This window comes from Oryza sativa, chromosome 7 (assembly GCF_034140825.1).
Source record: "Oryza sativa Japonica Group chromosome 7, ASM3414082v1".
Taxonomy (NCBI): Eukaryota; Viridiplantae; Streptophyta; class Magnoliopsida; order Poales; family Poaceae; genus Oryza; species Oryza sativa.
In genome coordinates, this window is record NC_089041.1 from 3504825 (window position 1) to 3529399 (window position 24575).

The 24575-nt window shown below is 41.7% G+C and overlaps 5 protein-coding genes across 12 annotated transcripts; 3 read left to right on the plus strand and 2 right to left on the minus strand.

The window, feature by feature from the left end:
- The first annotated feature begins 179 nt into the window (after positions 1 to 179).
- On the plus strand, positions 180 to 1698 carry LOC4342473 (protein CHLORORESPIRATORY REDUCTION 42, chloroplastic). The gene is made up of 2 exons (XM_015791519.3): positions 180 to 497; positions 1362 to 1698. Exons 1-2 carry the CDS (start codon positions 199 to 201, stop codon positions 1486 to 1488), a joined length of 426 nt encoding a protein of 141 aa, XP_015647005.1. The 5' UTR covers positions 180 to 198; the 3' UTR covers positions 1489 to 1698.
- Positions 1562 to 5556, minus strand: LOC4342474 (syntaxin-132-like). Its single transcript, XM_015791518.3, has 12 exons — positions 5436 to 5556; positions 4327 to 4428; positions 4161 to 4217; positions 3949 to 3997; positions 3758 to 3846; positions 3337 to 3410; positions 3198 to 3240; positions 2696 to 2782; positions 2473 to 2550; positions 2271 to 2351; positions 2098 to 2163; positions 1562 to 1994 (listed from the first exon to the last, which is right to left on the minus strand). The coding sequence occupies exons 1-12, from the start codon at positions 5451 to 5453 to the stop codon at positions 1827 to 1829; spliced, it is 912 nt and encodes a 303-aa protein (XP_015647004.1). The 5' UTR covers positions 5454 to 5556; the 3' UTR covers positions 1562 to 1826.
- Positions 5557 to 9133: 3577 nt separating this feature from the next.
- LOC4342475 (probable dolichyl pyrophosphate Man9GlcNAc2 alpha-1,3-glucosyltransferase) lies at positions 9134 to 12397 on the plus strand. The gene is made up of 6 exons (XM_015789488.3): positions 9134 to 9829; positions 10138 to 10333; positions 10430 to 10537; positions 11161 to 11322; positions 11498 to 11750; positions 11838 to 12397. The coding sequence occupies exons 1-6, from the start codon at positions 9435 to 9437 to the stop codon at positions 12275 to 12277; spliced, it is 1554 nt and encodes a 517-aa protein (XP_015644974.2). The 5' UTR covers positions 9134 to 9434; the 3' UTR covers positions 12278 to 12397.
- A 2678-nt stretch (positions 12398 to 15075) lies between these two features.
- On the plus strand, positions 15076 to 17930 carry LOC4342476 (mediator of RNA polymerase II transcription subunit 31). Its single transcript, XM_015789543.3, has 5 exons — positions 15076 to 15484; positions 15939 to 16035; positions 16124 to 16202; positions 16555 to 16865; positions 17706 to 17930. The coding sequence occupies exons 1-5, from the start codon at positions 15373 to 15375 to the stop codon at positions 17713 to 17715; spliced, it is 609 nt and encodes a 202-aa protein (XP_015645029.1). The 5' UTR covers positions 15076 to 15372; the 3' UTR covers positions 17716 to 17930.
- Positions 17931 to 20274: 2344 nt separating this feature from the next.
- On the minus strand, positions 20275 to 24236 carry LOC4342477 (uncharacterized). Of its 8 annotated transcripts, none has more exons than XM_015791198.3 (10): positions 23758 to 24236; positions 23260 to 23319; positions 22541 to 22637; positions 22386 to 22449; positions 22130 to 22294; positions 21766 to 22035; positions 21568 to 21650; positions 20922 to 21476; positions 20784 to 20843; positions 20448 to 20703 (listed from the first exon to the last, which is right to left on the minus strand). In XM_015791198.3, the coding sequence occupies exons 4-8, from the start codon at positions 22429 to 22431 to the stop codon at positions 21408 to 21410; spliced, it is 633 nt and encodes a 210-aa protein (XP_015646684.1). In that variant the 5' UTR covers positions 22432 to 22449; positions 22541 to 22637; positions 23260 to 23319; positions 23758 to 24236; the 3' UTR covers positions 20448 to 20703; positions 20784 to 20843; positions 20922 to 21407. The 8 variants fall into 8 exon arrangements, with proteins under 8 accessions (XP_015646681.2, XP_015646679.2, XP_015646684.1 ...); XM_015791199.3 differs by having other exon boundaries at positions 22541 to 22640; XM_066312630.1 differs by having other exon boundaries at positions 22541 to 22670.
- Between the last annotated feature and the right edge of the window lie 339 nt (positions 24237 to 24575).

The window sequence follows — 24575 nt, forward strand, 5'->3', positions numbered from 1 at the left end:
CATTTTTGTCACATAAACCCTAAACTGTCACAAAATTCTATTTAGATCCCTAACTTGTCAGTTTCTGAACTGGGCCAGAACACTTAGGGATCTTATTGATAATAACGTTAATTTTAGGGGCCTTATTGAAAAAGTTTCGCCTAACCCAAGTGCGGGTCCATAGGTTGGCGAGCAAACGCACGCTTATCTCTATCTGGCATGAACACGATGATAGGCCCAGCTCCGTCTCCGGCAGCGGCCGCCGCCGCAGCCGTGTCGCCGTCGTGTTACGCGTCGCCGGCGGCTTCGTCCGTGCGAAGACGCGGCGTCGTCGGCGTCGTCCGGTGCGCGCCGGATAGCGGGCGAGGTGGAGACGGCGGCGGCGGCGGCGGGAAAGGCAAGCTCAGGGTCGGGTCTCCCATCGTCATCGTGGAGGCACCGGTGATGCTCAAGACCGCCGCGTCGGTGCCGTCGCTCAGGCACAACGCCGGCCAGGTCAAGGCCGGCGACGTCGGGAGGTAGAACTACGATTCCATCCGATGCTTATTGTGATATGCTCTTCTATGCATTGGAATTTGGAAGTATAATTTCGGACCACCGCTTCGTCCCTGCTTGGGCGGCTCGGGGTGCGAAACCTAGCCGCCGGAGCGAGCCTCCGGCCAACCGTGAGGCGAGACGGGATGGCGGCGGCGAGTTGTCTCGGGCGCGGAAAAGGTCGTCACAAGGAAATCGTGGTGACGGTTGGTCAAATACTTTGGCTGATCAGCCAAAGCTACCTCCAATTCTGCCAAAATTCAATGCAAATTGGTTAGCTTATTTTGCTTAAATGGCTGATCAGCGAAAGCATTTGCCATCCGATGGAAGTAGGAAATCCAATGCAGTAGTAGTGATTTATTTCTTGAAGCTTGAAAATAGGAATTTTGGGCGAATATCAAGAGAGTTTCACAAAAATTTGAACAAAACGAAGAACATGACACAGAAATTCAATGCTTAGTGATACTCCCTCCATTTTCAACTCCTAAATGACAACGGTGACTTTGTTATTTAAACTTTGACCACTAATTGCTCTTAAATAGTTGAACTAAAGCGAACAAATGTTTCATGATTATGACTAGGACATAACACATTTTAATACTATAACATCTCTTCTAGTGTTTGCAAATATTTTTAAAAACGAATGGTAAAAGTTTGAAAGCGAATAGTGTCAGTTGTCAGTTATTTAAAAATGAATGTAGTTTTTTTTTGTTTTTTTAAACATTGAAAATAGGAATTTGCAGCGAACATTAAGAGAATTCCAGAGAAATTTAAACAAAACGAAGAACGTTACTACAGGAATTTGAATTACACTGACATCCATGTGCAATTGTGCATACGTCGAGCAGGGTGATGGCGCGGAAGCCGAAGGACGTCTGGGCCGTGCGGCTCGCCATCGGAACCTACCTGTTGGACGGCAAGTATTTCAAGACACTGGACGTCGACGACGACGATACTGCATCACCAGATGAGTGAGCTGCAAATGCAGCAGCATTACAGCTACGGCATAGCATGCAAGATTGTTTGTTAGACAGAGGCACAGCTGCAATGTTGTAAAAGATCCAGGAATTCACAATTTTTGTTGAGACTGATGGGACCATTGTTTCACACATAACCCCTGGCGTGGTAGATTGCACAGGAAATCTGGTATGAAGATGAATCAACCTGCGCCTAAGGGCAAACGAATCTCAATCTCATCATGTTGTTTTGTTAAGCATACGTACAGGGGTAGGAGGGAATCGGAGACACAACTACACATATTGCACAAACAGGGAAAAAAATATATCCCACGATCTTCTTTTTCCAAGTTACAATCAAGCACCCTTCTTCCATGGCTGGATGACGGCGACGACAATGATCACCACTATGATGAGCAGGAGGATGATGGCGTAGCACATCCACTTCCTGGAGTTCTTCTGGAGCTTCTTCGCGTTCTGTAGAGCACTGACGCCTTGTTGTATGTGGTTGGTAGCATTTGAAACCTTGAAGCAGAGAAAACGAAAATAAGGTGAATTCTTGGTGATATACAGTTTGTCTTGCTTCCAAGAACATGTATAACTTGGTGCAAGAGTGGGCAATTCTTACATGTGTCTCTATGTTGTTGATCATGTCTCCTTGAGCATCAACCAAAACTGCCATATCCATGAATATCTACAAGGCAAAAACAAGGAATGGAGTAATTAGGCACATTAACTCGAGCTCACAAGCATATGGATTAAATCAGATTAGTAAATAAGTGCTTATGTCAAAAAAGTCACCTGCTGCAACTCCAGAAGCTTCCTCTCTAGATCTCTTACAGCATCGTGACGTTCCTGTATCTCTGCAACAGTGTCCAGTATCTGGAAAGACAAATATGGTTGAGATTTTAGTACTGTGAACAGGCAGAACCGCAAAAATGTAGTTGGTCCCCAAAAAGGCATTATCCCATACAGAAAGAAATGCATATATTGGATAACATACTTGGCCTCTTCCCTGCTGTTGGATAGCTTCTTGGAAAATTTGCTCACTTCTTCCAGTCTCTATTAAATTGTCAACTGTCTACATAGTACAAAGCAACAACATGAGAAATAGTGTAAATCGAAGATCATCAGACCACAGATCAAAATTTTCACTGTAAAGCAAAGGCATGAAGAAAACAAATTTAACCAAAAGTCAGAACTGCAGAGATCCTGTCATTGTATACCTCTTCATCAGGACGACTACCAGTTACTGTAAACACCCTTCTTTCAACGACATCACGATACTCCTGCCGGATTGCTTCTCTCAAAACCTACATCAGAGGGTAAAGGGGCATTACTCACAAGTCACCACTTTAGGGGCATTGCACTAGTCCTAGCAGGTGTTCATAGTGACTAAGAATTGAATCATAGCAGCAGAGACAGCTGATGAAAGTACAAACCATAACATATTTCACCAATGTATTTTTTTCCTTTTTACTTCAAGTAGATACAGGTATCAGTATAGACACCCACTACTCATGAAATGCTATACAATAAATCTTATACTTGGATAGCTTCTAGCAATGGAAAAACAATGTGTTTTTTCTCTGCTGCTCAAAGAAGCATGTCTAACAGACCGAGAAAATGAAATATGGCAGTAGTTTAACTGTGTAATGATCGTTGACGGAATAGCAGAATCACCCCATAAATGGCAAGTTAGGTGTTCCAGATAAGGAAACTCAGTACCTGAAAATCATCCATGCGCTCCTTCAATTTCTTTTTCACTGCTCTGTAGAATTTAGCAAGCATAGTGGATGAACAACTATTCATGGCTTTATGCACTCTACAGAACCAGGAAAAAAAAACAAATCGCCAGTAAATTTACCCAGTAGTCTGTTCTCTTGATCGATCTACCGCAGATCCTTTCCCACATCCAGGCTTTTGTCTGTTTGATAAGTTCTGTTTCACATGGCAGCGAACAGTGAGAGACAACTCAATGTTGCTATTGACAAATGACACTAGCACGTGAGATGGCTTAGTGAAAAGTATAGCAAATCCTACAATTTGTTTTAGGGGCACTACTAAATCATAACCTTGTGATACAAGTTGCAGAGAATGCTCTTATGAAAATATAATGCATACGTTGGATAGACATGGTCAATTTGTTACTTACTGCAGTGCTATATGACTGTTGATGATTTATATATATTGTATATAGAGTGCAGACACATGAAATAAAAACAGAATATTACGCAGATATGGCAAATTAATACAATGCCATTAGCTAGCAGGGCCAAGTGACATACATCTTTTTCCAATTCATCAACTTTTGTCTTTGCCATGCGAGCGATTTTCCCCACTTCATCAATATCTTTCTCCATCCTCTGTTTAATTGCTATGGAAAAATAATTGTTGCATCAACAATAGGTAAAGTGGGTTATCAAAAGTGTACAAGAACTTTTTAGACAAGGTTAAATATACTAAACTAAGTACTCACCTTTCATGTCCCTTGCTTTTGTAACCGCTTTAGATTCCTCATTTGCAGTCTACAAGCAAAAGTAAGGTGTATATGAAAATTCAAGATGCTAAATGAATTCATCAAAACTTAGACACAACATTATATTTCTGGTACTACGAAAATCAATATCATCAGAACAAGACAAGGACCAGAAACAGAAAGAAATGAATGGAAGTGTGAGATAAATAAACCTGAAGCTTATGCAAGAGATTCGTCAGCTTAGCAATTAGGCTTTCAATTGCGTCAACCTGATGTATCAAAGCAAGATGTCAATAATATGAAGTGTCTAGTAAGTGGGTAATATAATACTGCTGCAAAATGCAAGATGCACACACCAAAATGCTTTGTAAACAGCACCTTTTTCAAGAAACCTTTTAGATTGTCTGAAGGATCAGCTTGCATTCCCATTTCAATGTCCCCATCTCTTGAAGAGCCTCCCCGAGGGAGCTCAAACGAATCCTGTAAAACTGGAATGTTATAATACGGACAAATGTGCCTCACTGCTTACAAGAAGAAGGTTAGACTATAAAACAATACAATAAGCCATCTGTGCTACTTGCACCAGCTAAAAATAAGTAAATAACAAGATTGAGGCCCAATGAAGAATAGCACATTAATTACAGGCCAGTGTATTCGCGACAGAACAGATAACTTCCCCTAAAAAGGTATTTTTATTATTTCATTTTACTTGCCATTATGAAGTGCGCAAAATTCCTAACGAAATGCGCTCTGCGCAAATAAACACGTCACAGACCCTTAGATTGCAAAAGGAAACATTCTGGAGTTCTTCAGCACATCAAACCCACGGAAATTCGAACATTACGAGTTACTAAAACTGCAACAGCTAATAGCATTGATACAACAAGTGTAATTCGATAGTGACTGCAACAAACAATATCAATGCATCACTTCACATCAAAAGCTATTCAGAAAGCTCGGAGACAAACAGAACACCCAACCCTTATACGCCCAGAAGAGCTCCACGGCAACCATGGCGAAACCAGTAGCACCACATGCCCATTTGCTCCAATCACAATTCACAAGCCCATCTGCCTCGGAGCAAAAACCAGCAGATCTAACCCGATCATCCCGACAGCTGCAAATTTTTCGCCGAGCAGCAGAGAAACCCAGACGATTCCTTCCCGCCCCTACCGACGCATTCCGATTCCCCCACGCCACGCCAAAGCAATCCCTTCCCGGCTTCCACCTCCTTACCACTCCTCCACCGCCGCAAAAAAAAAAAAAAAAACAACCCAATCAACCACAGCTGCTCCTAGCAGCACCACCGGCGGCGACCACCTCCCCCGAATTCCCGAAGCCCGCACATGACAACCCCCCGCCCGCGCAGATCTCGAGCTCGCTGCACCACTGGGGGTGACAGGTGACTGGATCCCGTGTCCCCGACCACTCGACGCGAGCAGCAAAAGAGAGAGGAGGAGATCAGGAGGGAGGAGGATGCTACTTACGGTGAGGAGATTGTTCATGGCGGCGAGGTCTCGCCGGCGCGCGGCGAGGAGAGAGAAACGTGGAGGCGGCGGCGGCGGCGAGGAGAGAGAGAGGGAGAGAGTTAGGCGTGGCGTGGCCCTTGTACCGTAGGAGGTGGAGATACTTTTTTAAGGGGAGGTGGTGGGGGTTAAGCTGGCATATCTGCCACTGGCAGGTGGGTCCCACCGGGTTTTTGTTGTTAAATTGTTACTGTCTGCAGGTTGGGCCGGTGTCCATGGCAGTACGAGAAGTCTTGTTGACCGATTCTGCTATATATTTGTCGACAAATTTTCTCCTAAAAATTTGACAGATGTAATTACAGTACAATCGTAGTTTAATTACACTGTAACTTTCATGTAATTACACTGTAACTATAGTGTAACTTGTATGTAACTTTCAAAAATCTCTTTGTAATATGTTATTTCGGTAAAATGGAGGTTGTGGGAACAAATTCTTACACATATGTTTGTGCTGTGATTTTTTTTTCTTCCTCACCAAAACAAATCTTGTAATAGATTTAACGATTCAAAATTACGTGAAACTTATATGCAAGTTACACTGTAGTTACATGCAAGTTACAATGTAATTATATATAAGTTACAGTGTAATTACACTACGATTGTACTATAATTACATCTGTCAAATTTTTAGGAGAAAATTTGTCGACAAATATATAGGTGGTCCCCTTGTTGACATGGAAAATTGGCTTTTTTTGCAGAGGGGGGAAAGAGGAACATGGAAAAACCGACAAAGAGGTGTTCACATGCAAGTAAGAAGTTTTTTTTATAATTTTTTTTGAATCAGGAGAAATTGATCTTTTTTTTATTTAGTTGGTTTTATATATGACTAAGTTTTGATTCGAATTGAAAGTGTGTTAAACGTCAGTGCTACAATGGTTTGTAAGCCAAATTTTGAATTTCTGAACTTAATTTTGAAATTAATTTTATATTTTTTTATTGTAGTTTATTTTATAGCATTTGCTTTTAAATCGTTAAGAATATGTATATAAAACTTTTACATATAAACTATATTTTAGTTTGTAGTAGTAATAAGTTGTTCGAATAAGTATATACATAAACGAAAAGGCATTCAGAAGGCATAGTTTGGATTCAATGCATCCATGTACGATAAATCATGTGGATAGCTGCTTGTTCTAAATTAATAGCAACATGAGTTCATATATCCACCTCATTTCCTAGTTCCTAATAATAATAACATGAGTTCATATTTCAACCTTATTTCCATCACAATATTTTCCCAGGGAAAATAAAATTCTAAACTACGTGTGCGATTTCTTGCGAAATTATGTTATTACTTTTTTTTTACGTTTATTCGTTTGTTTTGCACTTCAAGCTAGGATTTCCGATAGTGAACTACTAGTACTAACACAAATGAAATGACAATTCTCTTTGTTTGTCAATTTTCATCGCAAAATTGTCTCGTCACTTACTTGGCGTTTATCGACTAGTGTCTACTCCAAAGCCACTGGATCTGTGCCAGCTTGAATCTGCTATTTTTAGTCTATTAACCATCGTAGTTTAGAACTTTAGATGACCCAAAGAGCACTGATTGAGTGATTGTTCACTTACCGTGAGTGAAAGCGAAGTCATTGCCCATGTAGCCGTAGCACAACTTGGTCCTGTTTGGTTCACGAAATAAAAATTTTTGGGTGTCACATCAGATGTTTGACCGGATGTCGGAAGGGGTTTTTGACACAAATGAAAAAACTAATTTCATAACTCTTCTGGAAACCGCGAGACGAATCTTTTAAGCCTAATTAATCCGTCATTAGCACATGTATGTTGCTGTAGCACTTATGGCTAATTATGGACTAATTAGATTCAAAAGATTCGTCTCGCGATTTTACCTCTAACTGTGCAAATTAGTTTTTTTTTAATCTATATTTAATGCTATATGCATGTGTCTAAAGATTCGATAAGATGATTTTGGGAAAAACTTCCGAATTCTGATGTTTTCCATTTGCGAGGTTTTTATATTCTTGTGCTATCTGGAACACCGCGTCGGGTCGGCTGCCACTCTGTCAGAGGCAAAACACACCGGCCGTGTCGGGCGGGCGGGCCCACGTGCGCCGGGCTTCCAGTGCGGCGCTGTAGGGCCCACCTGTCGGCGACATCGACGGAGACGACTGGGCGAAAATCCGTTGGTGTCTCTCTGCTGCCTCCCTGGACGTGGGGCCCGCTGAAGGGGTGGCGTTTGGTGCGCAGGTGGGCCCCACCCATGAGTCGACACCGCGTCGGAGGCAGCTGGAGCCTGGAGGACAGCGGCGTGGTTACCACGAACGGATGTTTTGCTTGGTTGTTCCTTTTGTGATGTTGAATCCAAAGTCCCAACACACGTCCAATGATATTGCTACCACATGATTCTTTTTCATTTCTTAAACCTATTTTAAATTTTAATTTTAATAGCAAGAATATCCGTGTGTTACAACAAGTGAATACAATTTTAATTGTGCATGTGTATTTTATGATGCATGTGATGGTATAAAAAAACAGTGTGTGGCGAAGCAGAATCGGTGTCATTGGGACAAAGTGGAACCAATGCAATCGATTTGCGCGTAGCGAAATCTAACACAAGATTGGTGCGTAGCAGAATCGGGACACAATCGCAACGTACCAAACGGATTGGCGGAAACATCTTCAATTTTATAATAGTAGAGAAAAAATAAACTAACCCATAATCGATTACTAAATCCAAAACAATTAGCTGCGTGACAAAGCAATATTTGCATGCCAGTGGTAGTACACCATCCTAGTTGGTATGGTAAAACAAAATTATCATGCCGTGTGAATAAAAGTCCAGGTTTTGAATTAAGTATTGAAATAGTTTATTGTTAAAATTTAAAAGATTCATTAATAGTTCATCCAATCTATCTTTATTTGGTTAGGGACAATTACTTCTTGCCTCTACTTTTTAGATACAAATACGAATATGCCCTTATTATTTAGGGTTTGTGATTTCTCTTGCTTCCACGAAACATAGCTTTAGTTTGCCCTGTTTTGGATGGCTGTTTGGTACCCCTGGATTTGTTGAGTTAAAGAACAGAAAGGAAAAGCAACAATGATTTAGAAAACACAAAATGACCATTGTAACCCTAGAGAATACAATCATGTGCGCACGCACAGAATAATTTGAAAAATGTATTATTCTCACGGGGTTTACATGAACATATGTGTTCGGCGGAAGTATATGGTTGTCACATGAATTCACAAGGGGAGTCTAGATTTTTTACAATCATTTTCAACAATTTATTTTATAAATAGATCACTGAAAAAACTTATTCTAGTATAGAACGCCCCTGACCGGGGGAGGGGTAAATTGAAAGGTTTTGATAGTTAGAGGGTGTAGGATAGCTGGTTTTAGAGTTTGTGGTGATTTTAGACAGACAAGAGTGAGCGGTGTTAAATGAACTTATCCCATTAGAAAACAGTAAAGGAAAATAGATAGGCCGGCTGGGCCGTGCTCATGCCGGCCCGTATGCAGCCGTTCAGGCCCATGGGCTAAGGTGCTGGCCTAGTACGGCACGGGCAAACGGGCCTTCCTGCTCGGCCCAAATCAAGGCCGGTGTGCCGTGCCGTGCCTGGGCCGGCTACAGTAAGGACGTGCCCGGGCCGGCCCATTCGGCCAGCTATGCACCAATGCTTCGGCGCGCGGCTCGGTTGAAGCGGCGTAGGAGGAATTTGGTGCAGGAGGACTCGCCGTCGTCGGCGCCAGATCCGGCGGCAGTTGCTCTCGAGAAGGACGCCCTATCCGGCGCCGGCGGGGCTCCGGTGGAACCCAGATCTGGTGGCTGCGCAGCTCGGCAGGCGGTGGACGCGAGCGTTCGCGCGGTGGCGGCGGCGGCGAGTGCCCGGGCTGCGTGCGAGGACTCGTCGGCGGGGAGGCTTGGGGGGTGTCGGATCAGCCGGTACACCTCCGCCTCCGTCGCGCGTGGAGATTTTGCTAACAATCAGGGGGAACCAATGGCGAAGACGAAGAAGCCGAGGAGCTCCGCCCCAGATCCGCCAGCGCACCTCCCATGGCACCACCCGCCGGCGCCGCCGATCTCCACCGCGCTCCTCATCTCCTTCGCCGCGCTCCTCCTCCGCGTGCTCGTCTCCGTCGGGCCCTACTCCGGCCAGGGCGTGGCGCCCAAGTTCGGCGACTACGAGGCCCAGCGGCACTGGATGGAGCTCACCCTCCACCTCCCCTCCTCCGACTGGTACCGCAACACCTCCGCCAACGACCTCGCCTACTGGGGCCTCGACTACCCGCCCCTCTCGGCCTACCAGAGCCGCCTCCACGGCCTCCTGCTCAACGCGTCGCTCCCCGACGCCGTCGCCCTCCGCTCCTCCCGCGGCTTCGAGTCCCCTGAATCGTAAGTTTCCTCCAATTTTACTGTCTTTACTGCTTGTTTGTGTAGGGCCTGTTCTGGGAACTTAATTTTGAGAATCAGCTGGCTGGTAGCTAGCTTCCGAGAATCTGAAAAAGCTAAGGTTCCAGCTTCTGATTTTTAGTTTATTTTCTGGATTCTACAACTATAATTATCTGAACGAAAAACTGGATTGTTTGAAGGAGCTTATGATTTTGGGAGAAGCTGCAGCTGCTAGAAGCTTCCCAAATAGAGTTGTGAAATTGTTCGTTTTGATGCACTATTGATGCCTTTTCGGTGTCTGTTTCCTTCAGGAAGCTGCTGATGCGCTGGACGGTGCTGTCGTCCGATCTGATGGTGTTCTTCCCAGCGGCGCTGTGGTTCGTCTGGGTGTACTTTAAGTGTGGAGTTGGCGGAACTGGGGAGGAGAGAATGGCGGGTTGGACGTGGTTGCTTGCCAGTTGCCTGATTAACCCATGTTTAGTGTTGATTGATCATGGCCATTTTCAGGTTGGAATAATACTGACAAGGAACACCTGTGTGAATTGGAGTGGGCTGTATGACATTTTTTTTTTCATTTGTTGATAAGTAGTTACTATGTTTCAGTATAATTGCATCAGCCTTGGATTGACGCTTGGAGCGATTGCGGGTGTTCTGTCTGGGAACGAGCTTGTTGCTGCTGCTCTCTTCAGTCTTTCAATCAACCACAAACAGGTTTCCCTCTTGTCTGGAGAATTATTATATGATTCTTATGTGGCGTGGCCAAATGTGTAAAACCTGCATTCCCTACATAATTCTGTGTTTTCATATCCACACAAACTTCCTGTAAGAACGTTCACTGTAAATGCCAATTGCAGTGCACATCATCCCTCTGGAAATTGTATTAACAGTAAACTGATCCTTTCTACAATGTGGTACCAACGATTCCTGGGTACTTAGTGATCAGAAAAATGAAAGGTACATAATGCTGCGCTAGGTTGTAATGTAACTCCTGAAATAATGCAATATAGCAATAAACAATCATGAGGCAGAGTCACATATGTAGGTTGTTGCAATAGCAGTGTTAACTCTCAACATTTTATACATATTGAATGGATCACCAACTAGCTTGAGGTAGAAGTAGAATGGGTTGCTAATTGCTAGAGAGATGGATGTGCAAGGTGCCACATTGTCGGCAAATCGAGTAACATATGAATGCTCAATTAGACAGTTACCAATCCTATAAATGAACTACAATCTACTACAATGTCTGTGATACTTCATTACTACTAATCTGTACCATTTTGCATAATCCAAGAGACAGTATTAGGTTCTTATAAATATGTTGTATGTTGCAGATGAGCCTTTACTTTGCACCGGCTTTTTTCGGACATCTTTTGGGGAAATGTATCAAGCGGAAGTATCCAATTGTTGAGGTCATGAAATTTGGTTTTGTTGTACTGGGAACCTTTGCTTTTGTTTGGTGGCCATTTTTGCATTCTTATGAGGCTGCTATGCAGGTAAATGGTATATGTACCGTCCCAGTTACATTTTTTACAAGCAAGCCATATTCTGTAGCGTATAAAATTTAGTGTAATATGTAGCATTTTCTTGATCTACCACTAATCCTTCACATGCAACTTTTTTTTGTAAGGTTGTCAAGCAATATTAATCTTATTACTTATATCTTGTTAGGTGATCTCTCGATTAGCTCCATTTGAGCGAGGTATATATGAGGATTATGTTGCCAATTTTTGGTGTAGCACTTCAGTCCTTATTAAGTGGAAGAGATTGTTTGCAATAAAACCGCTGAAACTCATGAGTCTCTCTGCTACCATCTTGGCTTTCCTGCCTTCATTGGTTCAGCAAATCAGATCACCAAGTAATCTTGGCTTTCTCTATTCTTTGTTGAACAGCTCAATTTCGTTCTATCTATTCTCATACCAAGGTATGTTAAACCTCACTAAGTTCATAGGTTCTGATTTACTGAAGATATATAATGTTTCATTAATCTCATTTGGTTACCTGTTTGCAGTGCACGAGAAATCAATTTTGCTTCCTCTTTTGCCTGCAAGCCTCTTAGCACTACAAGAACCTCACTTGTATGGATGGCTCATGTACTTTGGCCTTTTCTCAATGTACCCACTTATCTGCCGTGATCACCTTCTTCTACAATATATAGCTGTTCTTGGTCTCTTCGTTCTTATTTACTACTCTCCTGGTGGAAGCTCCAAAAAGGGGATGAGCATTCCATCTGGAGCCAAGGCAGTTCTAAGTCTGGCATTGTTATGCTCGCTCTTACTTCAAGTTCTATACCTGCAAATAGAACCTCCAAAGAGGTACCCTTTCCTCTTTGATGCATTGATGATGTTCATTTGCTTTTCCCAATTTGTCATTTTAACATTGTACACCAATTACAAGCAATGGATGTTGAACTCCCATTCTAGATCAGTAGGCAGGAAGAAGGATCTATGATCCAAATTCCAAAATTTTGAAAGCTAATGTTACTATATCATTGTAACATCGTGTGTTCCCTTGTAATGAAATTGATTCATTTTTAATGGAAAGGATGAATGTGTTTGCACATGGAGGATATACAAATGGTTGTAATTGCTGCATGATTTACGATATACAAATGGTTGTAATTGCTGCATGATTTACCACTATGAGAACCAGAATTCAGGCATGTTGACTAGGAAATTGATTCCGGTTGGGAAATGAAAATTTTATGAAATTGGGGTAAATTTGTTCATAGGTTTGAACACGATGCCGAATTTATGGTAAATTACTTCGAATCTGAATGACATTTGACCCTAGCCTCTCCCCAGCCATTGTATTGATACAACTAATCCGTAATCAGTCAGCACTCAGCAGGGACCTAGAGGATAATAGGTTCTATCGTGGTGCTTCTAATAATGTATTAGAAAATCACTCTTAGAGAGTGTAAATGTACTAACCACATAAAAAAAAGTTTCTTCGCATATCTACAAATTTCGATAATACACTTGATGAGGAGGAAGAAAAATGTCGACCAAAACTGAATCTCAATCCGGTTATCTTCTACTTCCCCTCTTTGAAAATATAGCAAACTGAATCGAATTAGATAGATGTAACATGCATGTGGCTGAAGCTACGGTGATATTGAGAAGTTATTTTTAAAATGCAATCTTTACTTAAAATGGTGCATACTAACCAACATTGGCAAAATATGTATAACTGTACTTACCTTTAGAATGCATAAAAAGGTATAACAGACTTATTCACTTTACGCTTCATCAACAGCATCCTCATATATCGACAGGCTATCAGGCCATCGTGTAGTATTGGTACATTGAATGAAGGTAATAAAATATTGCAAAGAGAGAATTCATTGTCAATGCCGCATGACTCATATCATGCTTTGCATAATCAGAGCGAAATGGTCTCATCTCATTATGAAGCATGTTTCCCACTTATTGCTAATTTTTCAGCATCTGGCACCATTTTGTGCCAAACCTACAATAACTCCACCACTCAATCGTTACAGGAGAAACCAAAAGTACATAACAACATATACTGTGCTGCTGCTTTGCAAGTGGCAACGTGTATTGCAGATTAAGCAAATGATTATATGGAGTACAGATTATCAAGGAGACTCATTGTTAGAACAGTTCCACTCAGATATAAATTAAATAAAAAGATTAGATCTATTTCTCATTAACACTTGATCATCGTTTTTCTCGGTAAACTATGAATCTGACGGGACCACAGTTTTGAGAAATTTACATCAAAGAAGTAATAGAAAACTATATCAAGGTCCATCAATTGTAAACAGTCTGCTCAGATCATGTTGACGCATCTTCACAAAGATCTTCTGCTATCAAGGTCTTATCAGAACTGGAAAAAAGATTCAGGAGTTGGCGATAGTTTTTATTTATATTTCAATAAACCAAACTTGATAACAAAACAATCTGACAAATCCGCACGGTTGTCGTGACCAAATGGTTCAGATTTTGGAAATAAGTTTTAAAAAGATTTTTTATAAAATTTTAAAAAAGGTAATAATAATAATAATATTTCTTTCATTCTCTATGCATTGAGTTGAAGAATTAGAAAGAAAAGGCAAAAATGGAGTGATGGGGTGGTAGGGTCGTGGCCTCGTGCGTGCATGACTCCATCTAGCGGGATTCAAATGCTAGTGCTCACGAATACTACATACATGTATAGGTGCGTATTTGACTGGATTTTAGTAAGCTCAGAGACATGCAGCTGATTTCCGGGCTGATTTGGTTTGAGGCCTTACCAAAATGTTTGTAGTGCTAAAACTTAGGCAAGTTTTGACACTATTAAATTTGATATAGTAGATTTATTACTAGCGAGGCAAAAATTGGTCACAATCCAAATGCTATTAAAGTACTATTCGAAACTACCAAAATATTGGCATAGCATAAATTGGTACTAATCCAAACATGCCCTCCGTCATTTATGATACTAGGTGAAACCCCGCGCATTGCTGCAGGAATTTAGTATGATAACAATAAAAAAAATAACGTGTAAGATAGCTAGATAACATTAAATTAAGTAAATTAATATGGTTTATGATAATTTAAATTTAAATAGTATGTAGAATGGTGATTCCAATGTAAAAAAGTAAGATGGTATGACTTTATGGAAGAAAAAAAGTAGGGAGATAGTTTGGACCATAGATTAATCATCTAAAGGGTAAAAACAATTGATGTGATATGACTTAATTAGAGGAAAAAGGAGAAAGATAATTTGGACCATAGATTAATCATTTAAGCACTAACTAAGTGAGGATGAACTATATAAGTATATAGGCTATCATAAAACGTAATAAAGATATACATTGAAACATTATGTGAATTATGTTAGATGATAATTTAATTTAACATGTTTGTATTTGAAAAGCTCTTAAATTATAAAAACTATAAAGATATAGCGTGTTTGCATGATGTTTAAATGTGATGATTGTTAGTGGATGATGATGTGGCATCTTGATAATTAGTGGATGATGATGTGTCATCTTTACATGTTAAGCTTAAGGAGTTAGTGGGGGATAACTTTATAGTAAGATAGGATATGTTAGGGAGCATATATATATATATATATATATATATATATATATATGAGGGTATAAGTGCGATGTTGTGTGTGTAGACTGCGGTGGTGTTTGTGCGTTGTAAGCGGAAAAAAAAACAAAAAATGATTAAAAAAAACACACCGAAAGACCATTGTACCCCTAGAGAAGAAAATCGCGTGCACACGCACACGTTGGCCGGTTGATCTCACCAAGCCGCCGTCGACGGTGCGGCTCGGGCGTTGTGAGCGCGGACTCGTCGGCGCCAGGTCCGGCGGAATTCCTCTCGTGGGCGTCCCATCCGCGCCGGCGGGGCTCAGGCGGGAGCCGGATCTGGTGGCTGCGCCGCCGCCATCCCCGCTGCTGCTGCCCTTTGCTCTAGGCTTCGTCCAAGGGAGAGGCAGGGGCACGAGGGGAGCGGCGCTCGCTTCCCCTTCCCGTCCGAGCGCACGCAGCCGGAGCAGCGCTGCTAGCAAACTGCTTCGACCGCCTGATGGAGGAGGCGGAGGCAAGGCCCGCGCCGCCTGACCCCAACGACGCGAGGCAGCGGTTCTTGTTGGAGCTCGAGTTCATCCAGTGCCTCGCCAACCCTACCTACATCCACTGTAATTCTCGTTTCACTTGGTTTGGATTTCACCTCGGGTCATTTTATTAGGTTTCTGAAACAAATTTTGGGTGATAGCACATAGCTAACTTCGTTTCTTCGTAACCAATCTGGATTGTGGTGTTGGTAATGCAACCATCATGTTTTATTTTTAGAACAACTACGGCAGGTTTAATTTTGACTTGATGTTCTTAAGAAGAGACAAGCAACATGCGATTCAATTGCGTTGGTCAGCAAGTGTGATAGCCTGCCTAAAGTAATTAGCTTGTTAGTATCGCAGATAGGACGTGTAATTGGAGTGTGTGCTGGTCGGTAGGAAGATATGTATGCCTGGATTATCTTTTTCTTATGCTCCATTACTCCCAATGCTTCTGATATTGTCAGTAGGTTCAAACTTTTAAGATGAGTACCAAAATGGAATACTGGCTTTGTTAATTTTTCTTATGTTGAAACAGATCTAGCGCAGAACAGATACTTTGAGGATGAGGCGTTTATCGGTTATCTCAAGTATCTCAAGTATTGGCAGCGTCCGGAGTACATCAAGTACATAATGTGTGTGGCCCTATAATTTAGATTTATCTGCAAGTAGGTGCCTGCTGTGACGAAATACCTTTGTTCATAGTGGTTGCTGATGATGCAGGTATCCACACTGCCTTTTCTTTCTTGAGCTCCTCCAAAATGCGAATTTCCGGAATGCAATGGCACATCCAGCAAGCAAGGTGATCCTTTGAATCCCTTTTTCCTAGAATTACACATGCACCATTTGTCAACCTTTTTATAGTACTGTTCTATAACATCCTTTCAAATTCCCATTTTATTAATTGTCTATCTGGAGTGTATTAACTGTAGATTGTTATTGAATAGGGATGAGCTAAAACTTTACTATGGATGTTCTTACAGACTTATGAATGGACATCTTTATTTGTTTATGAATTAGTTAGGGCGCAACTCAAAATTGCAAGGATATCAAGCTTGTTCATGTTGTACCACATATTCATATTTTTGTTTTGTCTGTTGTGCTTAATTAGCATTGGTATTACAAATTAATTCCTTCCATCAAATTATTCGCAGGAAGTTGCTCATAGGCAGCAATATTTCTTCTGGAAAAACTATAGGAACAATAGGCTAAAGCACATCTTACCCCGCCCTCCTCCTGAACCAACTCCCACGCCAGCACCTGCACCAGCAGCGGTGCCCCCATCAGCATCAGTGCCGTCGACTGTGGTTCCACCTGTTGCTGCACCCCCATCAGCTTTGCTACCTATGTCAGCAGCTGGTGCATCTGCCATGTCTCCTATGCAGTTTGCAGGAACTCCTGGCACCAATATCCCAAAGAACGACATGAGAAATGTCATGGGTGGACAGGGTGGTAGAAAGAGAAAGTATGCACTTCCCTTACAATCGTTCATATCTCTTATGAAGTTATTAGTTCTCTGTGCAGTGATATTTTGCCTTGCGAGTTGTTTTCTGTCTAGGCGAACAAAATTTTGTTTCAGTTTGACTAGCATATTCCCCATGCGTTGCAACGTAATTTTTTTTTAAAAAAAACATCATCAACCCATTTTGCTATTACTTACATATCTCTTAAATTCTCCATATACCTTTGAGCGGACAGGTGGGCCCTTTGGCCCACACTTTTATTTTTTTCACCGTCAAAAAAGTAGGGAGTTGGTGGGGATGGTCAATGGTGGCATTCACCACTCACCCCTACCACTATTATCTTTTAGAGGAGTATAGATATATTTCAAATGGAATTACAGCTGTTTTATAATCTAGATTATGAATATCCTCTTTTCCTTTATACAGGAAAGATGGTTGAGTCTCTCAATGTGCTTTTGCACGAGAGCTGAATTGTTCCTCTTTGGTACGAATTGTGATTTGTTGAAAAAAAATGAGTGGAGGAATCCTTTTTGTTTTTCCTTTTATTTTCTCCATCCCTCCCTCTCCTGTTTTGTGTTTGTATGTGGTGAGGGAATGTGGTTGGCCAGTCAGTCAGGATTTCTCTGGGATTTTATCAACAATAAGCACAAGGTTTACAGTAAGATTGTTATGACTGAAAGTTGAGTAGTCAGTTGAAATGCCTAAACTTGATCTGTGTCATGTAGCTACGACAGCTTATTTCCTTCCGCGCCTATTCTGTATGGTTTGAGCTCGGAAGTATGGTATTTATGTTCAATAAAACAATTCGATGACTGATAATACTGTTTTTCTTGTGACTGTAGGATAGGCTAGTGAAACTGTGGAAAATGCTGGTCAACTCAAGGACAACATTGTGCAAGGGAAGAGTAATCTTCAGATTTTTCTTTTCTCTGTAGGCCTTTATTTCAGACTCAGACAATTTAGAAGCTTAACAGTTATTTGTGCTGCTGGAGATGTAATTTAGATAACAATATGCCATGTACGCTTGGTCCTTGAATGATTGGCTCATTTATGTGGCCTTGTAGTTAGATAGTGTACTAATATTTTGTTCAGGCCTAGTTTAGTTCCAACTTTTTCTTCAAACTTCCAATTCTTTCATCACATCAAAACTTTTCTACACACATAAACCTTTAACCTTTTTCTTCAAACTTTTAATTTTAGCGTGGAACTAAACACACCCTAGCTTAATGGAAGTATCGAACTTTGTGGAAATGCCAGAGAATCCACAGTAAAAACCTTGTTCATGGCAGACCACAGTAAATGCCAGACCATGTTTTCAAGGTACGATGAAAGTGGTTATGTTTGCTGTGTTTTCCACACGAGTTCATTGTTACGACAACAAGAATTTAATTTTGTCGATCCTTGGTGATATGATCCTTTGTACTCCCTCCGTTTCACAATGTAAGTCATTTTAACATTTTTCATATTCATATTGATGTTAATGAATCTAGACATATATATATGTCTAGATTCATTAACATCAATATAAACGTAGGAAATGTTAGAATAACTTGTGAAACGGAGAAAGTACATGTTATGCTTGCTGTGTTTCCCTCACGAGTTCATCGCTACGACAACAAGAATTTAATTTTTGTCGATCCTTAGTGATGTGATCCTTTGTACATCTAGAAAGATGAAGCTTTATGCAATATTTGTATTACGTGAGATCGTTTTGGTAGGAACGGTCATTTTGAAGCGTCATTTAAGTTCTGACTTGTCCATTATATGGACTCCTCAAATATTACTCCATCCGCCCCCTAATATAAAGGATTTTGACATTTTGCTTGTGTTTGATCATTCGTCTTATTTAAAAATTTTTAGAATTATTATTTATTTTTTGAACTTACTTTATTATCCAAAGTACTTTAAGCACAATTTTTCATTTTTTATATTTGCACAATTTTTTTTAATAAGACGAGTGGTCAAACAGTGCAAGTAAAATGTCAAAATCCCTTATATTAGTCCGTATTTTGTAAAGTATTACATATAGCACTGACGTCAATGATGCACTTATGCTTCACGTTATTTTCTCCCCCTTATTATTCACATGCTTACAGCACGAAAATATTGGGGCTTCCTTCGGATGGCATAATAAACCAAAGAAAAAACCAAATTTTAAATTTTCAAACTTAATTTTAAGATATTTTCAACGTAGTTTCTTTTTTATATTGGCTTTTAAGTCACCAAGAATATAGATATATATAAAAGTTTTACCTATAAATTTATTTTTATTCTCTAATAAACGTACTGGTTTATTAGGGAAAAAACCAAACGATGGAGCCTCGATGTCTCAGATCGTTTCCAACACAAACTATTCTGTGTCATCTCATGCATCAAGTTATTAGTATTATTTTTCATTACAACAATTTCAAAATGCTGACATTGCCTATAAAATTATCATTTCCAGTTTTCCACTACAACTATAAACTATTCTAGTAAGGCTGCGTTCGATAAAACATAATAATTGAGCTTTTTAGCAGCATGAAAAACAGAGCAAGCAATTAACACATAATTAATTAATTATTGTGACCAGATTCATCCTTCTAGGAGGGGTCATAGGTTGGGTTTTTTTTTTGGGACGGAGTGAGTAAGTTCATTTGAATATTTTAAAAAGGTTTTATATAAAAAGCTTTTGCAAAAAATACGCTGTTTAACACTTTGGAAAATGTGCTAACGGAAAACAGGAAAGTTGGAGTTTAGAAAGGGCATGCTGCGTTTGAGCCATTGAGAGAAAGAGGAGATTTCTCTCGTTCTCTGCGCGCACGCTTCCTAAACTGTTAAACGGTGTTTTTTTAAAAAATATATATATAAATTGTTAAAAAAATCATATTAATCAATTTTTGAAGTTTAAAAAAATTAATACTTAATTAATCATATGCTAATGACTCACCTCATTTTACGTTTCTTCCCAATCTTCTCTTTTCTCCTTTTTCTCAAACAAGAGCCGTGCCTTTGGTTGGGCTTTTGACCCTGCTTTTGCTTTTGCAGAAAGCCAAAAGCTAATTAAAGGGCTCAAAAGCCATAACTGCTTCTACCCAAAAACTGCTTTTGTTCTAGTACAAGCTGAAAGCACCTCCACTCCCTGCTTTCAGTTGTTTTTGGGTCAAATATTTACCTACCTGCCATTGGTTATGATGCATACCGGTTCGTTATTTTTTTCCCGTCCCTTCCCATTGCACGCCGCTCCTCCTCCTCGCCAAGCCGCCGCCGCCGCTCCTCCTCCTCCTCGACTGTCGGCCGCCTCCCTGCCCGCGTCTGCCTTCGCGCTGCCACCGCTGAGGCTGACGGCGATGGCGTGTCGATGGCCATGGCCATCTCCATCTCTCCCTCTTCTTTTTTTTTTCAATGTGTGTATGACATGTGGAGCCCACTTGTAAATGAGACTAGTTATTTCAAAAACCACAGTTGTTGAACCAAACAAGCTTTTTCAGAAACCACAACCCATATTCCACACCTACTTTTTAAAACTAGTAGGGTGCCCGTGCGTTGCTACGGGGAATTTTGTTGATCACGGGGGATAAAATATGGCATCGAAAAGACAAATATGGCATCGTAATGAAACTATTTCAGGTGGTGTTTCGTTTTCTACAAGCTTGATCTCGCCATCCCGACAACAGAAGCCCGGCGGTTCGTACTGGAACCTCTTGGCACCACAGTGTTTACAGTCAGGCTCAGGTTTCAGAACATTTTCGCTCTGTGGGATGTTGCTATACACAAAGTCGAACGGATCAGGAATTGAAGAGCTCGGTGCTTGCGTGTCATCGTCATCGGATTGTACCATCTCGTCATCCTCATCATCGCCTGGTATAGCGGAAAGGAGTTATAGATTGAAAAATCCATACAAGTGAAAGTGAGAGATTTAGGTATGATGGCGACAGTACCTAGCCCAGCAAACATGTAGTGTTCATCGTCGGTGTCATCATCCATGAAGGAATCCATATCTAATTTAGTTGAATATAAAGTGAGTATGAGGAAGGGTACAAATTGCGAGTATAAATAAAAACATATATAGATGATACCATCATCAAAGTTAGACGATCGTGCAAGATGATCTGCAGCAAGTTCAGTTTGCAGGCTCGATGTAGCTGGCACATCACCGGTTGTTTCAAAGGAAGGCGTTGGATTTAGCAACGACGAGCTACAATCCTCAGGGCACTCCAATGCAATCGATTGAGTGCATGGTTTGTCACGCCTAGCTGCATACAGTTCATTACGTCGTGCCAGATGAGCAGACCGTTCTCCAGGAGTAACACTTTGTCGTCTTGATCGCTGGCGAGCATTCATATCATGTATTTCCACATCCGGCAGAGTTTGCCTTGCAACCCTACGGCGATCATTCATCTCTAGTCTCTGTTCATTGGTTAGTGCTTGACGTCTTGTTCTCTGTCGATCGACCTTAGCTTGCTTCTGCTCCGGTGTAAGAGTTGCATTACGCAACTTGACGTCTCTGTTTTGGGTTGTTTGAATTACGCAGCTCATTGGAACTTCATTTGGACCATAGTGAGCTACATTGTTGATGATTGTAAATGGGAGACGTCTGGGTGTGATATTAAGATGGGAAGCATCACTTCGTTCTATTAAAACATGAAACCATCAATTTCCATTATGTCGAATAATACACTGTTCATCCAAGGTGTACGTAACAACGAGATGAATTGGTCTTACCTTCAACGTAGAAGAATCGTTCACTTCCAATTGGCATGTCATTAAATCAGCAGCACTTACATTGGAAAGCTTGCCAAGTGGGGCTGTTCACACGGCGAAAAAGCGACCGAAGATACTTTTTATTAGTACAGATACATATTACAACTCAAGCTAAAGCGGATGGTAAAAACAAAATATTGGATCCTTTTGGGTACTTACCTACACCACTATTGGTTGCAGACTTTAAAACTTGACTTTCCTCCTTCTTCCGTTTTCTTCTCTCATGGTCCTTCTTGTTCCTCTCATCCTTTTGCTCCTGGGTCAATGATGTGTACCAGTTTCTAGCACGCTTTCTTGCAACTTCAGCATGGGTAAGGTTAGTAACATCTCCATGCGCACCTGTGCACATAGGCAAATTGCTGGGTGTACTGAAGGATGCATCGCGGTCATCCGCAAATGACTGACTATTAGGCGTGACAATAGGATGCACTTCATGGCCCAAATCAGAAGAATATAGTCAGCGTTGGTTGATACAGATGGATATCAAATTAAATTTGGAAACACACATTCTGATGAAGCATACCATTTGAAGCTATTGGAGTGTTCTGTTCAGAGTTGTCACAGTTTTCTTTAGAGCCGTGACACTCTTCGTCGTTTCTTCGAACAACACATAACGACTTGGCTCTACCCTTGCCCCGTCTATTAGTGAAACCGAGACCATTTGTATTTGTTATATCAGCAAGAGGGTCTGAGAAAGGAACACATGGTCGAAATTAGTACACAGAATTTGTGCATATGGCTAAATAAGATGCACATAGCTAAGCTAATGAAACTAAAACCTGATGTTGTACTTGATGGTGCGGTGCCCCCAACAAACTCTTTCATTTCAGTCTTTTTCAGAATCTAGCTTTCGAAACCAATCATTATGAAAAAACTAAAAGCTACAGATCCCATAGCAAAGTTAAGAAGGGAGCAGTGAAGAAATTGGCCGTACCTTCAATTCAGGGAATGAGATTGTGAGGGATAGAAGCAGCTGTTCGCTGTGATACGGGACGAGGCATGGGTAGTGCTACTGTCTCCGTGGATCACGCCTACTTTATGGTGGTAAGTAAATTCTTAAGATGCTTCAAAACAAATTTAACATTTCAACATGGAATTGATCTAGCTGTCAATGGCATGAATCACTTCAAATAATGTAAGGTCTGATTTGAGTTTTCAGTAACAATCTATCTATAGCAGGTACTTTGCTCCACATCTTAATAGCAACCATTTAAATGTACTTTGAATGGAGCATACAGAATTCAAAGTCAGGTTGAGTTATAGCAGGTACTTTGCTCCACATCTTAATAGCAGCCATTTAAATGTACTTTGAATGGAGCATACAGAATTCAAAGTCAGGTTGAGTGTGTCATCTAGCCATTTATGTTAAAAATAGGTTGGAAACTTGAAATTCGAAGTGCCACAATACCAGAGCCAGGTTAAACTCGAAATACCAAACTATTACCAGCCAAGTCCAAGTACCACAGCGTGGAATAGAAACGTTCATATATATGCAAGGCTACAGAACCATATTGGACCAAATTGTGTAGAATACCTTGCTATTAACAGACTGGTGTTGTTAAGTGGCAAAGAAAACATGGTAAAACAAAGTTATCATCTTGCAATACTGCAACTTGGAAATAGCCAGGAAAAGGAATAGCAGATACAACTCACCTAGTGTCAGATTGCAGCAACACTGCATCAGAAAACTGCTTTAGGTTCACCAGGCCAAATCTGCAACAGAAATTTGCTCGGCTCATTAATCTGAACGGATATACAATTCAAGAAAATTACATTTTAGCAAGATTAACCCTGCTATTGTGCATCGCAGCCATGGGCAAACCGAAGAGACTGGCACCTAAATACATCTGTTCGCAACTGAGCATGCAAGCTCCAACCTGTTTGGTTCTATAATGACTATAAGTGGTACTTTCAGATTCAGCATATGCAGAGACTTATAACAGCAGGCTAGTATCGGTCTGAAATTCATTTCCTATTGATCCCCAACGAGCAGAAAAGAGCAGGCTGGTACTTTCAGATTCAGCATATGCAGAGACTTAAAACAGTAGGCTAGTATCGGTCTGAAAGTCATTTCCTATTGATCCCCAATGAGCAGAAAAGAGCAGGCAAGTATAGGTCATAAAAAATAAAGTGCATCGGTGTTATCCTGACCATTTTAGTTTTGCAGCAAAAGAACGAGCGACCGCGGCCGGGGAGATCTGTTCGGCCCTGAGTCCCAGCGGCAGAGGTGGAGTACGGATGGACGGCGAGGCGGCACTGAGGGAATGGTGATCGCTGGTGACGACGACGCACGCTACGACGGCGGCTGCCCGGCGGCAGAGGTGTAGTACAGACGGACGGCGAGGTGACACAGAGGGAATGATGATCGCAGGTGTCTGGTGACGACGACGCACGCTACGACGGCGGCTGCGAGCGAAGAAAGGTGGTCGGCGATGAGGGGCTCGACCCCGTCGCAACTCCTCCCGAGCGGCACGAAGGGCGGCGGCGGAGCGGCGGCGGCAGGCGTGAGAGGGGCGGCGGAGCGGCAGCGGCAGGCGTGGCGTGGCGGCGGGGGCGAGGCGTTTTTAGGGCGTGGGTACGGGCGTGAGAGGAGGCGCTGGTGGGTATGTGGGGAGGCGCGAGGGTGGATTGGGGCGGCGATGGTGTGGAGGCGCTTTTTTTTTTTGCGTTGATTCCGGATCGGCCCGCATCAATGCTGCATCTGGAGGGTCGCGCGGCGCGGCGCGATGGTAGTGTGGAGGAGGTGGACATGAGAAGGGGAGGCGCGGGTGTGGGCTCAGTACGTCTACATTGGCTTTATCATCACCACTACATATTTTTTTTAAGTAGTATAAGTAAAGAAACCACTGCCCACATCTCTATCTTGCCACCGCTCAACCCTTACAAACAATTCCCTCGTTTGCAAGCCAGGCTCGCACGACTTACCCATTCCGCGTCCCACGTGTCGGCCGTCGGCCACGCTGCACGCA

Coding starts and splice junctions, on each gene's coding strand:
- LOC4342473 (XM_015791519.3), top strand. CDS start 199: ATGAACACGATGATAGGCCCAGCTCCGTCTCCGGCAGCGGCCGCCGCC. Junction 498..1,361: donor AAGGCCGGCGACGTCGGGAG/GTAGAACTACGA, acceptor TACGTCGAGCAG/GGTGATGGCGCGGAAGCCGA.
- LOC4342477 (XM_015791195.3), bottom strand. CDS start 21,604: ATGCCAATTGGAAGTGAACGATTCTTCTACGTTGAAG. Junction 21,477..21,567: donor ACGATTCTTCTACGTTGAAG/GTAAGACCAATT, acceptor ATGTTTTAATAG/AACGAAGTGATGCTTCCCAT. Junction 20,844..20,921: donor ATCGTCTAACTTTGATGATG/GTATCATCTATA, acceptor CAACTAAATTAG/ATATGGATTCCTTCATGGAT.
- LOC4342475 (XM_015789488.3), top strand. CDS start 9,435: ATGGCGAAGACGAAGAAGCCGAGGAGCTCCGCCCCAGATCCGCCAGCG. Junction 10,538..11,160: donor TTTCAATCAACCACAAACAG/GTTTCCCTCTTG, acceptor TGTATGTTGCAG/ATGAGCCTTTACTTTGCACC. Junction 11,323..11,497: donor CTTATGAGGCTGCTATGCAG/GTAAATGGTATA, acceptor ATATCTTGTTAG/GTGATCTCTCGATTAGCTCC.
- LOC4342474 (XM_015791518.3), bottom strand. Junction 2,783..3,197: donor AGCGCATGGATGATTTTCAG/GTACTGAGTTTC, acceptor CCTCTGATGTAG/GTTTTGAGAGAAGCAATCCG. Junction 2,551..2,695: donor GTAGTCGTCCTGATGAAGAG/GTATACAATGAC, acceptor TGTACTATGTAG/ACAGTTGACAATTTAATAGA.
- LOC4342476 (XM_015789543.3), top strand. CDS start 15,373: ATGGAGGAGGCGGAGGCAAGGCCCGCGCCGCCTGACCCCAACGACGCG. Junction 15,485..15,938: donor CAACCCTACCTACATCCACT/GTAATTCTCGTT, acceptor ATGTTGAAACAG/ATCTAGCGCAGAACAGATAC. Junction 16,036..16,123: donor GAGTACATCAAGTACATAAT/GTGTGTGGCCCT, acceptor CTGATGATGCAG/GTATCCACACTGCCTTTTCT.